This window comes from Oryctolagus cuniculus, chromosome 11 (assembly GCF_051225735.1).
Source record: "Oryctolagus cuniculus isolate XC-2025 breed Fujian yellow rabbit chromosome 11, ASM5122573v1, whole genome shotgun sequence".
Taxonomy (NCBI): domain Eukaryota; kingdom Metazoa; phylum Chordata; class Mammalia; order Lagomorpha; family Leporidae; genus Oryctolagus; species Oryctolagus cuniculus.
In genome coordinates, this window is record NC_142877.1 from 55698243 (window position 1) to 55712743 (window position 14501).

General features: G+C 60.3%; 1 protein-coding gene across 1 annotated transcript; it reads right to left on the reverse strand.

Moving 5' to 3' along the window:
• Nucleotides 1-536: 536 nt before the first annotated feature.
• Nucleotides 537-6102, reverse strand: KRT5 (keratin 5). Its single transcript, XM_002711002.6, has 9 exons — nucleotides 5455-6102; nucleotides 4756-4970; nucleotides 3948-4008; nucleotides 3725-3820; nucleotides 3395-3559; nucleotides 2934-3059; nucleotides 2509-2729; nucleotides 1505-1539; nucleotides 537-1194 (listed from the first exon to the last, which is right to left on the reverse strand). Exons 1-9 carry the CDS (start codon nucleotides 5998-6000, stop codon nucleotides 893-895), a joined length of 1767 nt encoding a protein of 588 aa, XP_002711048.1. The 5' UTR covers nucleotides 6001-6102; the 3' UTR covers nucleotides 537-892.
• Between the last annotated feature and the right edge of the window lie 8399 nt (nucleotides 6103-14501).

Genomic DNA, 14501 nt, shown 5'->3' on the forward strand with positions numbered 1-14501 from the left:
TTACATGGACACGTCCTCCTCCGTTCACTCTGTCAGAGCCACGCCCACACTCACAGAGGAGCTCCCGCACCCTATGGGCAGCCCCGCCATCACCTTGGTTAAATTCCTGGGCTGCTTTGGTAAACCGAGGTCTACTCCATCCCCAACACTGCTCACCGTGCCCTATCAGCACCCTCGATTACGAGGCTGGTCTCTTCTACACCTTCTAGGATTTGCAAGAGACTTACTGTTCATTTACAGATGTTACTGTCAAGTCAGTTTATGCTCTACTTGCAAATCTGCCCGCCTTGAATGCATTCCCATTAACAGTCGCCATGACGTCTGAGCACGGTGTGATACAATGGACACTCCCATGGCAGAGGCATCACCAACCATGGGGTCTCTGCACCACCCAGGACTGCCCCTCTCCCTCTCAGGTGCTCTCACACCCCCTGCGCCTCACCCAAGGACCCAACCCCACCCACGCCCACCCGCCCGCCAGCCCTGGGTTTTCTAGGCTGGTTGCAGATCTGCAAGAATCGATTCTGAACAGCAGCTTATATTAGAAAAGCATTTTATTGAACACATTCTGGAGGTAATCCGAGCCAGGACAGCACTGGGGCACTGGGCTGGGGTTTGCATGTGATGGCTTAGAAACGGGGACACTTTGGGTGCTTGGGGCATTGATGGCCAGGCTGTAGGAAGCTGCCCGCCCAAGTGAAGCAGAATATAGGACAGAGACACAGGGGAGCAGACGACTGGGAGCTGGCACCTGCCCGGACCGCCGTTCTGCAGTAGGCTGAGTCTAGCTTACTCTCCAGAGAAACAGAAAACCTGGCGGACGGGAACTGCCTGGAAGAGGCAGCCTCCAGGGCCTAGGGGCTGCCCTGGGAGGCCGCGATTACAGCTCCCTTTAGCTCTTGAAGCTCCTTCGGGACGAGGACGTGGTGGACACAAACTTGACACTGGAGCTGCTGCCCCCGCTGCTGCCAAAGCCCATGCCCATGCCTCGGCCACTGCTGGCGCTGAAGCCAGAGCCCCCCACGCTGAGCCCACCGCCTAGGCCGCCCCCACTGCTGCTGGAGTACAGGCTGCCACCGCCGCCTCCACCCAGACCACTGCCTAGGCCTCCACCCAGGCCGCCGCCGAAGCCGCTACCGCCGCCGAAGCTGCTGCCGCCGCCGTAGCCAGTGGAGATGCTGTTGGTGACGACAGCTGCGGGAAGAAGGGAAAGAGGACTGAGTGAGGCCCGTCCCACACGGCCACCTGGCTGACCCTGCTGTCCTTAGAGCCCCCTTTTGCAAAGGACCCGAGTCATTTAAGGAAGAGAACCTGTGGGGACAGGGTCCGGGATGGGGGACAAACAGCCTCCCCCTTTAAGAGCTCATGTCCCAGTGGGCATCTTGTCCCCTCCACCGCCTCCTTCCATGTGCAGCAAATAGCCCAGTTTTAGGAGGGGGACTCTGGGCTTGTACCAAACACCCCGCTTCCATCACCACCATGAATTCTGTTTAAAGCGACTTACAGATGTTGACTGGTCCAACCCCTTCTCCACTCAGCCTGCAAGGGGAAAATGGAAATAAGAGCTCATTGACCATTCCCCACTCCCCCCGAGACAGTGTGGGTCTGCGTGGGTGACTCTCAGAACCACGCTCAGAGCCTCCCGCAGGCCCCGACACTGCTGGTGTGAGAGGCAGAGAGATCTCCTACAGGGACTTCCAACGAAAGGGGCTTGGCCCAGGCTCCCAATGCCAAGCAAGACTGTAGTGCCCGCTGCTCTCCACCTGGTCTACGGAAAACATGAGTAAGAACTGGCGGAGCTGGCGGGAAATAGAAATGTGTGGGGCTGGCGATGTGGCGTAGCGGGTAAAGCCGCTGCCTGCAGTGCCGGCATCCCATGTGGGCGCCAGTTCGAGACCCGACTGCTCCACTTCTGACTCAGCTCTCTGCTGTGGCCTGGAAAAGCAGTGGAGGATGGCCCAAGTGCTTGGGCCCCTGCACCCATGTGGGAGACATGGAAAAATCTCCTGGCTCCTGGCTTCTGATCGCCCCAGCACTGGCTATTGCAGCCATCTGGGGAGTGAACCAGCAGATGGAAAACCTGTCTGTCTCTCCCTTTCTCTGTCTGTAACTGTGCCTCTCAAATAACTAAATCTTAAAAAAAAAAAAAAAAATGAAAGTAGGTAATGGGTGCTATCAGAAGACTGAAGAAAACAGAGCAGTTTGAGAATCCAAAGGCAGCCGAATTAACTCAGCTGGAGTAATCATGAAAGGCTTCCTGGAGGAAGACCCATTGGAGTCATGGGGAGGACAAGGGAGAAGACGGGTGTGGCATAGATACTGAGATTGGGGAAAACCATGAGCAGGAACAAAAAGCAGCGCCCACACCATGGGGTGGGGGGGTGAGGCATGGGCCAGACAAGGGGCTGTGGCTGCCTGCGTGCAGGCATCTGGCTGACACTGGCCACAAATCAGCAGCCACCCGTGTGTGTGCTTGATGCTCCATGGTGGGCTCCGGGGTCCGCCCACCTGCACTCCTCGCCCTCCAGCAGCTTCCTGTAGGTGGCGATCTCGACGTCCAGCGCCAGCTTCACATTCATGAGCTCCTGGTACTCCCTGAGCAGCCGCGCCATGTCCTGCTTGGCCTTCTGCAGGGCCTCCTCCAGCTCGGCCAGCTTGTTTCTGGCGTCCTTGAGGGCCAGCTCCCCGCGCTGCTCGGCGTCGGCGATGGCGTTCTGCAGGTTGGCGCACTGCGGCGGAAAAGGAAGGAAGCGTGAGACATAGGGAGCGCTGAGCTGAGATGCTGGAGCAGGTGAACCAAAGCCATCGAGTGCTCCAAGTGCAACACTGGGACGTGGGTGTCAGTTCCTGCTCCGTGTGCGTGTGTGTGTGTGCGTGTCAGAGGAAGAACAAGACGGGTCTCCAGAGCTCACCCTCTTTCGGCCTCAGCCTACCTGCTTCTTCACGTTGTCGATCTCAGACCGGAGCCGCTGGATCATGCGGTTCATCTCGGAGATCTCATGCTTGGTGTTGCGCAGGTCATCCCCGTGCCGGCCGGCAGTCTGCTGCAGCTCCTCGTACTGGCGCCGCCGGGAGAGAGGAGAGGAGAGGTTCATATGCGAGTGAGAAGCACGCGTGGCAAAGTCCCCAGACAGAAGCTACCCAGGGGTGCACCTGCCAGTTATCAAGGGCCTGGGCTGTTTCAGGCCCAGGCATTCTGCGGCTATTTCTTCTTTGCACTCCTGGGTGCACTAGCATGAGATTCTTTCCAGCTCCCTGGGTTCTTACGGGACAGGTAACATCAGCTGTCCCCAGGACTCCTCTTACGGAGCCTCCAGAGGCTGCAGGAGCCCCTGGAGTCCTGGACACGTGTCTGCCCCCCTCTCTCTCGGGGGACACTTGCTGGCACACCCACCTTGGTCTGGTACCAGGACTCAGCTTCTGTCCGGCTGCGGTTGGCGATCTCCTCGTACTGGGCCTTGACCTCGGCGATGATGCTGTCCAGGTCCAGGGAGCGGTTGTTGTCCATGGACAGCACCACGGACGTGTCGGAGACGTGGGTCTGCATCTGCGACAGCTCCTGTGGGGAGATTTGCCACGAGGCTGCTGCTGATGCCGTGTTAACGTTGGTTCCCTCGCACCCACCCAACAGAATCCCCTTTCCTGTGGGAGGGGCAGGGTAGCAACACCCACACGAGGCAAAACAGCCATGAGGTCCACGTGCAGCACCAAGTGGGCTTCTTACCGCATCGTAGAACATCTTCAGGAAGTTGATCTCGTCCATCAACGCGTCCACCTTGGCTTCCAACTCCACCTTGCTCATGTAGGCGGCGTCCACATCCTGGGAGAAAGAAAGGGGGAGCTGGTACTGCCCGGAGTCCCACCCCCACCCCCACCCCCGACCGCCAGGAACCCCACTCTCGGGAGAGCGCAGCCACAGACTCCGGGTTCCGCCCACCCCCACACACCTTCTTCAGCATCACAAACTCGTTCTCAGCGGTCGTGCGCTTGTTAATTTCATCTTCGTACCTGGTGGCGGAAGGGGCAGGAAGAGTTTGTCGGGGAGCCAGGTGCAGGGGGAGGGGTCTTAGTGTACCACATCACCTTGGCACCTGGAAGGGGCTTCTCATATCCTGGGCAGAGAGGGAGGGGACTGTGGTGGTGACAGCCCCAGGGCCAGCTCCTCACTCGGAGGCCATTGCCTGCAAACAGCCCTGCCAGTATTGCTCTGTGCCGCTGCTTGCACCAGACTCATCCCATGCAAAAGCAGCCTGGCGGCTCCCCGACTCCCTCTCGCGTCAGTTTCTCAAGGGCTTTCTTCAACTTCCAGAACCTTATTTATTTATTTAAGAAAACCAACAGAACAACAACAACAAGCTAGCCAGCCCATTGCTGGTTCCCGGGACTAAAGACACTCCGAGCTGGGCTGAGTCACCAGCTGCTGCTTGGAACTGAATCCAGCAAGTACTTGGAGGGGACCTGGAGGCCAGCGCCAGAGGCCAAGATCCTGGGGGAGCACAGGGCAGCAGGCGGCACCCTGCCCAGGGGGCGGGGCTATTGGCCAAGTGCCTTCGGGGGGCGGAGCCTGGGCTTGGAACTTCCTAACCCTGGACTGGAATTTTTTTTTTTTTGGATGCAGGTATCCCTGCAAAGTGTATATTTCCTGCCATGGGGGAGGCAGAAGTAGAAGTCTGGTTAGGAACCCATGAGGCGCCATGAAGATATCATCGGCCCCAGCCTCTACCCTCACACCCACCTTCCCCCCACCCCACTTACTTGTTTTTGAAGTCCTCCACCAGGTCCTGCATGTTCCGGAGCTCCGAGTCCAGGCGGCCCCGCTCCCCGAGGATGCTGTCCAGCTGCCTCCGGAGGTTGTTGATGTACTGCTCGAACAGCGGCTCCAGGCTCTGCCTCACGGTCTTGGTGCCCTGCTCCTGCAGCAGCGTCCACTTGGTGTCCAGGACCTTGTTCTGCTGCTCCAGGAAGCGCACCTGCGGGGAGCCGAGTTGGAAGGTGGAGACACTTGGCTTTCTGTGACTTCCATTCCTCGCATATCCTACTTCCCCCTAAACCTTTCCTGGGGGCTCTGCTTGGCCCTGTGCATGGTGGGGTGGGGAGGTTTGGAGAGATCTCTAGTGAAGTGCCCAGCCTCCCACTCTCAGGGCACAGCCAGCACCGGGAATGGCTGGCTGGAGTGGGGGGAGCTGCAAAGGCCCAGGCACTGCTGCTGTCTGGAACCTGTGGCCTTCCTGGGCCATCAGCCCCGGTATGTGAGCACAGAGTTCATGTCTGTCCCGCAGTAGCCGAGGAGCCCCAGGGCAAGCAATAATGTCCTGTCAGGAAAGCCCCTACAGACGCATGATGGGAGAATGAGTGGAAACCCGCACCTGCCATCAATGAAGTGATTTGCGCAGAGCTGAAACCAAACTTCCCTCCCGCTGCTGAGTCTGGCATTTGCAGAAGGTCCCGGCTCACCTTGTCGATGAAGGAGGCAAACTTGTTGTTGAGGGTCTTGATCTGCTCGCGCTCCTCCGTCCTCACCCGCTGGATGGTGGGGTCGATTTGCAGGTTGAGGGGCGTCAGGAGGCTCTGGTTGACCGTGACCTCTTGGATGCCTCCAGGGGGGCACACGGGGAAGCCGGCGCCCCCGTAGCCGCCGCCAAAACCGGCTCCACCGCCGAGCCCCAAGCCGCCCCCCATGCCTGCGCCGAAACCAAATCCGCTGCCGGCTCCACCTCCGAAGCCATAGCCGCCTCCAGCGCCAACACCAAATTGGTTCCTGAAGCCGCCACCACTGGTGCTGATAGAAATCTTCCTGGAGCCTCCCAGATTGTAGAGGCTCCGGCTGCCGAAGCCACCCCCTCCATAAGCTCCCCCAAGGCTGACCCGGCTGCCCCCGCCGCCCCTGGACCGGGACACAGAGCTGAAGCTGGTGCGAGAGACCGACGGGGTGATGGCGGAGGCGGCGCTGAAGGAGCGGCTGCCTCCGCTGCGGAAAGAGACACTAGACTGGCGAGACATGACGGCTGCGTTCGGGCGGGCACGAAGGCCAGGCGCTAGCGGGTCCGGAGGTGCCCGAGAGAACAGAACGGAGCTCGGAGGGACACGGTGGGCGGCTCTGCTACCCCAGGAGGTGCAGCTCCCCCTTTTATCCCCCTCTAAACTGGGCTGGGCGGGGAGCTTTCCAGGTGTGAGTGATGCAGTGGGCTGGGCATGCCTGGGGGGCAGCTGTGAGCTCACCCGTCACACCTGCACATGGGGTGCGGGGTGCAGACTCCCCTGGCAGGCGCTGCTCGGAGAGAAGTAACCCTGCCTTGCAGCGCTGATCTCCTGGCCGCCGCTCCACCGTGGGGGCTGGGCTGTGAGCAGTCCCAGACGGAGGCCAGAAAGGAAGGGGGCACTTGGCGGTGGCCGGCGCCCCAGGAGGCTTTCCAAGACCCAGGAGAGTGTGCAGCACCCCAGCACTGCGCAGGCTGCCCCTGCGTGGGGGACACAGCGAGCCCCCACCTGCTTGCTACCTTCTCTGTGCAAGAGGTGGTTTGTCAGCACCAGAGACAGAAATGGAGTTCTCTTCCTTTCTGCGCATTTCACTCTTGGGGGAGGCCTCACCCGGAGCCACCTGGGCACGCTGGCCTGCAAGCCTGCAGCCTGGACGCTTCCCCAGAGCCCCTAGCTCCGGCACAAAGACTGCTGGAGACTTTTGGCCCTCACTGTGCACCACTTTGCTGGCTCCTCCTAACCCTGTGCCTTGATCATTCTTTGCTCCCTGGCCTGGGCAGGCCTCTGTGGGGGCTGGGCAGCTGTAAGGACCCCCGTGTCCCCCCTCCGCCGCAGAGGCTCTCTGCAGGGGGGCCCCCACCCCCACCACAGCAGCTCCAGGGAGCTCTCTCAGTTATTCCACTAAGGCAGAAGTGAGTCATCGGAGCTGTTGCTACAGGCTCAAGGCCGCCCAAAACACATACCTGCAGGAGCTTCTAATCTCATCAGGAACATGTCGGGAACCTGCCTGCTTGTCATAACGGCACGGCCAACCACGCCAGCCCGAGCAGCGGGAAACAGCTATGCTGTGTCTCTAAGCCCCAAGTCCGAAGCCGCCCTGAGCCCAGGGCATGGAAAACAGAATTTTGAGTCTGGCGGCGGTGGGGGGGTGGGGGGGACGCGGTGAGCAGCTGGCCTAACCACCTGCTAGCTGCTTTTCCAGGGATCCCCTGGGGTCCCCCTGCAGAGCTTGTGTTGGGGGGGAGGGTACTCTGGTTAGGTCTGGAAGTATCTGTTCTCCACCACACCCCATCTTTGTGGCTGCAGATCTGAGTGCAGCCTGCTCTTGGCCTCCCCGCCTCAAAGCAGCAGCAGGAGTCTCTAGCAGGGACGGTGTTGAGACCCCGTGAGGGCTGCGCCCACCTGGCCCCTGGCTGGAGCTGGTGGAGGTAGGGGTGCACCGGGGCCGACTCAGCCAGGGAGCTCCGTTCTCCCGCGAGAAGGAGTCGGGACCCAGCGCAGGCTCAGAACTCTCCCAGGACCTGTGGTTGGCGGCAGGAAGCTCACTGCACAACAAGGGGGTGAGCTGCGAGGGCCATGGCTCACCCCGCGGGCTGTGACGGGAAAGCAGCAGGCCGACAAATCCTGGCAGCCAGACCAATGGGCAGAGCTGGCCCTGTGGAGCCGGGGCAGTGAGGGTCGGGCTGCCGCCCTCCCTGGGGACATTTCTGGGACTTCAGTGACAATTTTTGTGAGTGCACCGGTTTCACACTGGGTTGCAGATGCGCGTGTCCTGAGGACTTAGATATGGGGGGCTCCCTCAGCTCCTGATCGCACAGCTCCAAGCTTGAAGCGAGTGTCTAGGGGCTCCAAGCTGGGGTTCTCCCTCTCCACCAAAAGATCACCGGCAGGATATGCCACGCCCACCCCTGCAGACACACACGGGCCCTGGGTCCAGTGCCCCCTGTCCTCCGGGAGGCCCCTCAATGGGGACATTCTCTTCTCCTCCCAGCTGTGTGGTGAGGGACGCCTTCATAGGACAGCAATGCCCCTGGCCAGTCTGAGAGGGGCTACAGTGTGCCAAGCTCAGAGCCGGAAGCTGGGGTGCAGGGTGGGGGGTGTGATGGCGAGGGGTGTCCCCTCCTGCCTCTGGGGAAAGCAGGGGTCTTCTTCCCAAGTTTTGTGAGAGTCCACCCCAAGCAGGCAGCCCAGCCCCCTGCAGAGACGCCAGAGGGGGTGGGAGGTGGGGAGGCAGGTGTCCATCAGGGAGACGCACCCCATGGGGAGCCAGGCACCCAGGCCCCCGCAGTGTGGCGGGGTCCCGCCCCGGCCTGGGATTTCCTGTGCAGGAAAAAGGGGATTAGGCTGAGCTCCCTGTGTTTCTCTGCGGGCACCCCTCCTCCCACCCCTGGGGAGAGCAACCCAGGCTTGGTGGGTCTCGCCATACTGCTTCTCCCACGCTGCTTTCCTCACAGCCAGCAAGGAGCTCAGGGCGACACCACTGATGGTTGCTTTGGCAGAGGTGTGCAGGGAGTGTGGACCATGGTGGTGGTTCACAAACAGGTACCAGGTAGGGGCCAGCATGGGGTCACGGGCAGGGGTGAGGCCTGGGACTCACGCTCCCCGGAGCCACGCCCCGTCTGCAGGTCTGCAGTACAACACAGAGTTTTGCACACGGCTCTAGACCTGCCCGACGGTGCCCTCCTGCAGCTTAGGGAACTCTGCTTCGCCCACTCAGCCCAGCCTTTGCACACTGGCGGTGTTTAGCAAACCTCTGTCTTGAATTGACAGATGTAGGGTCATCTCCCTCCACCCCGCCCCAGGTCTTGGCTGAGTCCCAGGGCCCTACCTGTGTGCTCTGCCTCCCGATCGGTACCCACAAAGCCATTCTTTGTCCCCTCCCGGCTGGGCACCGTCTGAGGACAGAGCTCCCGCCTGGTCATGCGTGGGACTTGCTGCCATTCCTCTCTCCCCACCCACAGGTGTACCCACCCTGTGCCATGCCCCGGCCCCCAGACCCCCTGCTCCAGGAGAGAAAAGAGAGCTGTGGCGTCCCTCTTTGTGGCTCTCCCATCCCCTGTGTGCTCAGCACACAATTCGGGGAGCAATAGTTGAGGCGTGAGTCACCCTATTCATTGGGCTGAGGCAGGCTGCCCCATCCGGACACTGGCAGCCAGATTCGCAAGAAGGGAGGGAAGGGCAGATGGAGCTATGGGCCAGCCCCAGACAGCTTCCCACAAAGCCCCAGCCTCAGGCAGGAACCGAGGGAGGAATTCTTCCACCTCCACCCAATGCCGCCGGCAGCAATTCTGCTCCCACCCCAGCTCTGGGTCCCCGCTTTGATCTCAGCAGGGCATGGAGGGGACCTAGGGATCCAGCTGGCTGCACCCCGCCTCCCTCTGCAGCCGGGTCTGGCCGAACTACCTTGTGATGCTGGGTGCCCACCCTGGCGTCTTGGGGACTATCTACCCAGAACCCCAGCAGCCACCCAGCCTGGGCCATTCTTGCAGCCGTGGTGACAAGGAGAACTTGACCATGGGAGCTGGGTTTTCTGCACCGCCTGTGGATCACCAGCCTGGCACAGAAGCTCGAGGGCCCACTCTGGACCAAGGCCAGGTCCTGATCCAGCCCCTGAGTTGTGCTGGGCCCCCCGGGACATGTTGCCTGGTGTCTTGCTGCATGCACTTCCCGCCATGGGTCACAGACTAAGAGCGAAAGGGGTCTGGGCTCACCGAGGAGCGGTGGGCATGCGAGCTGGAACTGTAGTTTGGGGTTGGCTGAGGTTGAGCAGGAAGGGCGGGGCCAGCCCCCCATCCTCTCCCAACCCCGTCCTCCCCCCAAGCCCTCCGATCCGGCGCTCATGGAGCTGGAGCAGCAGAGCAGAGCACAGCCTGTCTCCAACAGGCCCCTGCAGGTCTCTGGAATGCTCTGCCCTCTCTTTAAGATGTTTTGCCAATGGCATACCAAAGCCTCTGAAAATCCCCCCTGGGGTGGTTGAAACCACGGGGCTGGAAATCAACAAATACTTCCCTTAGTCAGAGGGACTGAATTGGGATCGCCTGGCGCAGCAAAATCCACCCCCCCCCCGCCCCGCCCCGCCCCGCCCCGCTGCTCCTTGCTCGAAGATTACAGAGTGGTTTTTGGTTTTAAGCAAACACCTCTACAGGACTAACGGTGGCCGGGCACTGCACTGCAACTCTACCTCTGTGTGTCTCAAAACACAACCATGGGCACACGGCCCTTTGCTGTCTTGGCCTGTGCTTTTGGGTACGAGCTGCTGGGTCGTGGACAGGCAGAGAGGCGCCTGTGCCCTATGGCAGGAGGTGTGGGAGGGAGTTATCCCATGTACCCACTCCTCTCTATTCCTGCCACAGCAGCCACAAGCAGGCACCAGTGGGGCTGCCCTCCCTCTGAGTGTGTGCTAGGCTCCCAGCTTCCTTGTCCTGAGAGGCTGGGGCCAAGGCAAGGTGCTTCCCTTTGGCTGTGGGCACACTCCAGCCACACAGAAGTCAGGACAGTGATAATAGGATACAGACTAGACCACGGCGTGGCAGCTGGCGACAGCATCTCTCGCAGGGCCATGACCAGGAAGCACACCTGGACGTGGACAAGTCCCCAAGGCACACCCTGTGTGTCTGCATTCCATCCGTCTGCTTTTCTGCCCTTGACCTTGCCCTCTGTCTGCTTGGAACAACGTTCCCTGTCAAGGGTTATTGAAAGCAGGCGAAGGTTTTTCCCGTGGGAGACACGGCTCCGGAGCGACAGAGGTAGAACAACATGTCCCATCATGGAGCCCTGTCTTTGCTCAGTGTGTGAGTTTCCAGCAGCTGCAATACTGAGCCCTGGGGACTTCTGGGCTTTGGTCATGCGTCTCTGTATCATCCCACATTTCCTCCCTCAGACCCAGAGTCTGGGCATCGCCCCCACCCCACTCTGGGCAACCCCACACGGCTTGACCAGTGACAGCCATGACAAACCTGGGTCAGGGCGTCCTGCTGGACTCAGCTGCAGAAAAATTCAGTCCCCGCTGTGATGGCCTCCGTGCAGCCCCACAGCCCATGGCAAGGTCACAGGACCATGTCTTGGTGTGCACTCCACTGTGCCTGGTGACCTGCGTGGATGGATCGGGGAGGGGAGGTGGACTGGGGCTGTCATCCCTGATGCTGGTGTCACTGCTGTCCAGAGCCCCGGGTGCTCCAGGGGCTGGCCTGAGTCTTCCCATGGGAGTCGGCCTCTGAGCAGAGTCAGTGCCTGTGGCCTGATTTCCATTTGGCTTTGGCCCATGCCAGGTCCTCACGTGGCCCACAGTCTGGGAGCACCGACAATAGGTGGGAAGAGAAATGGATGGTGGACCCCGCTCTCTGCCCAGCCCCTCTTCCCACCTGCGTGGACTGCCACTCGCAGTGAGAACTCGCACGCCACCCCCTCGCCCAAGTTCAGATCCCCACGGGGCTCTCCATTTGGGTCTGTGATCTTTGACATGGTCAGACCCTGGTCCAGATGTCTCCTGGGGCAGTCCAGAGGGCCGTGGGGCTGACCACACAGCTCTCAGACACATCACAGCTAGAGTTCAACCCCAGCTCTGACTCCTTCTCCTCTAGTGTGCCCTCAGTACCCCCCTACAGGAGTGGTGCCAATGGGGGGAGTTGGGGATACTCACTACCCCCCATAACTCCCATCAGCAGCACAGACCCCAAACCCCTTCAGGTAGATGCCCGGGGCACCCCTGCAAGCCAGTCTGGGGCACCCCCGCCACACCACCTCCCCTCTCGGCAGGCGGCCACCTCCCAGCCAGGAAGGAGCTCCGAGGGTGCCTCTGAGACCCAGCCCCTGGGATGCAAAGGCAGGACCCAGTGTCCTGGTCTGTCCTTTATCAAAAGACTTGAAAGGGTTGCACAGCTGGCCCCACAAGGCCCTAATCATGGGGCTCGAGAACTCATTTGCTTCTCCAACACAGAAAATCCTGGTGGCCAGCATTGTCCGGAGGGGTTTGTATGTGTGTGGGGAGAGGGGCAAATTCCAGGTCTGGGGCAAGAGGTAGCTACCACCTCCGTAGGACTCCACCCCGCAGCCCACCTGGCTGTTATAAAAATTCCCTAAAGAGCACGGCATCACCAACCAATCAAAACCAGGCCACGAGAGCACTACTGACCAACCAGGACCGTGGACATAAGCCGCACAGCCCTCTCAGCCCCGATTTCAGTCTGTAAGAACCTTGACCCCTAACTCCTTGGGAAGCTGCTCATCTCCTAGCTTTGACCTCTGCACAGAATGCCTGCCTTGTCCCGCCACCCTGAGGTCAGATCGCCTTGCAGATCCCCCCCTGAGGTCAGATCGCCTTGCAGATCCGGGCTGGGAGGTCCTTCTGCCTACAACACTGCTAGGGACATCAGCACCAAGACGCCCCCACGAGACGGAGCTTCCCAGCGCTCAGCACTGGCCGGGCAGCTTTCCCAGGCAGGAGCCCTGCCAATGGGGGAACAAAGGCTCCATTCAGGATGACCCGCCCCCGCCCCATTGCCCTGCCTCCCCGCTCCCAGCCACCTGCCCTCCCCGGTACCGCTGGTGCTCAGAGTCCGCCTTCTCCCCCGCCAGGCCGTCCTAGAAGGGGCAGCCTCTGTGTCCAGCCAGGGCGGCGCTCAGCAGCCTCTTGCTGCCTGCCAGCCGTGACCTCTGCAGCCTTGGGAGGCAGTCTCCAGCCTCCAGCTGTCCTGGGCACCCCTGCGGGCTGGGCCCCCTCATTCTGGCGTCAGCCACGGCCGCCTGCAGGTTGGCACACACCAGGCCCTCAGCAGACAACAAGAACACCCTGTGGCCGGCTAGACCTCAGCCAGAATGCGACTCCATTGTTTGGAGCTGGAAAATGAGCTCACACCCACCCTGGGAAGCCAGGTTGGCCCTGGGGCCCTTGAGGAAGTGGAGCTGCCCCTTTGCTCAGGAACACACAGCAGGGGGCCGGCGGCATATCTGGTGGGCCTCCCCCTCCCACAAGAGGTGTGGCACAGCAGGGGAGCTGGAGGTGTGGCACAGAGGGTAGAGCCTCCACCTGCAATGCTGGTATCCCATAGGAGGGCCGGTGTTCGGGTCCCAGCGGCTCCACTTCCAATCCAGCTCTCTGCTGTGGTCTGGGAAAGCAGTAGAAGATGGCCCAAGTGCTTGGGCCCCTGCATCCATGCAGGAGATCCAGATGAATCTCCTGGCTCCTGGTTTTGACCTGACCTAGCCCTGGCCCTTGAGGCCATTTGGGGAGTGAACCAGGGGCTGAAAGATCTGTCTCTCTATCTCTCTGTTTCTTTCTCTCTCTCACTCTGCTTGCCAATTAAATAAATATATCTTTAACCACACACACACACACACACATACACACAGGAGTTCCCTGTCAGCCTTATTCTCAACTCCTCCTTCCCTGGGCTCATTCCTCACCGTCTCTCCTGTCTATTGGCAGCAGCATACAGGTCCTCAAAGACCTAATCCCCAGAAGCCATGTTTACACTATGCTCCATGGCAGAGGGCATTTAAGGCAGCAGATGGAATTAAGGTTGCTAATCAGCTGTTTTTTTTAACTGTTGTTTAAGATTATTTATTTTTTGAAGGTCAGAGTTACAGAAAGAGAAGGAGCGATACAGAGAGAAAGAGAGATCTTCCGTCTGCTGATTCACTCCCCAAATGGCCACAACAGCCAGGACTGGGTCAGGCCGAAGCCAGGAGCCAGGAGCTTCATCCAGGTCTCCCATGTGGGTGCAGGGGCCCAAGGATTTGGTCCTCCTTTTTTTTTTTCTTTCTTTTTTTATGGATTTATTTATTCACTTGAAAGGCAGTTACAGGAAGGCAGAGAGAGAGAGAGAGGTCTTCCATCCGCTGGTTCACTCCCCAGATGGTTGCAACGGCTGGAGCTGCACCGATCCGAAGCCAGGAGCCAAAACAGGTGTCTTAACCTCTTGGCTACTTTGGATGGGATGAAGCCACCAAGCCCAGGCCTGCTGCCCCCTGGCTCCTGCCTCTTGGGGTGGGTGGGACCAGCACGCTGGGTAAAGAGCACCACACCTTGCCAGGCCTCTCCTGGCTGTGGGAGGGGATTTGCCTCTCAATGCCCCAGCTGATGGACTGACTTCCATTGCCGCCCTGTGCATCCTCCCCAGTCACCTGCTGCCCTCTGCGGCCAGGGAGGCCAGGAAAGGCAGAGAAGGGTCCGGTTTGGGCAGCATGTGTCCGTCCTGACTCGTGACCCTCTGGCCTATGTCTGTCAGCCTGGGGTACTAAGGCAGACACGCCCCGCCCGAGTGGTCCGGTCCTTGGGGAGGCTGTGTCCCCCACTCAGCCCCAAAGGAATGGGCTCCACCCATCTGCCCGGGCCCCCGTGGCCTTCCTGGTTGGCAGAGGACAGAGAGCACCCTTTGAGTGAGGAGCCCGACAGAGGCTCCCCAGCCGGCCTCGGTGACACATTTATCTGGCCATGACCTCAGCTGGAGCACTGGCTGCAGACGCAGTCCCTGATGTGATAATACATAGCTTTGGGCTACTTGGGCGATCCGCCCTCCACTTCA

What these genes read in the sequence shown, in the direction of transcription:
- KRT5 (XM_002711002.6), bottom strand. Translation starts at nt 6,000, where the DNA reads ATGTCTCGCCAGTCTAGTGTCTCTTTCCGCAGCGGAGGCAGCCGCTCC. An exon ending in GTGGAGGACTTCAAAAACAA is followed by an intron (nt 4,009 to 4,755) that starts GTAAGTGGGGTG and finishes TTCCGCCACCAG; the next exon opens with GTACGAAGATGAAATTAACA. An exon ending in TGAAGATGTTCTACGATGCG is followed by an intron (nt 3,560 to 3,724) that starts GTAAGAAGCCCA and finishes ATCTCCCCACAG; the next exon opens with GAGCTGTCGCAGATGCAGAC.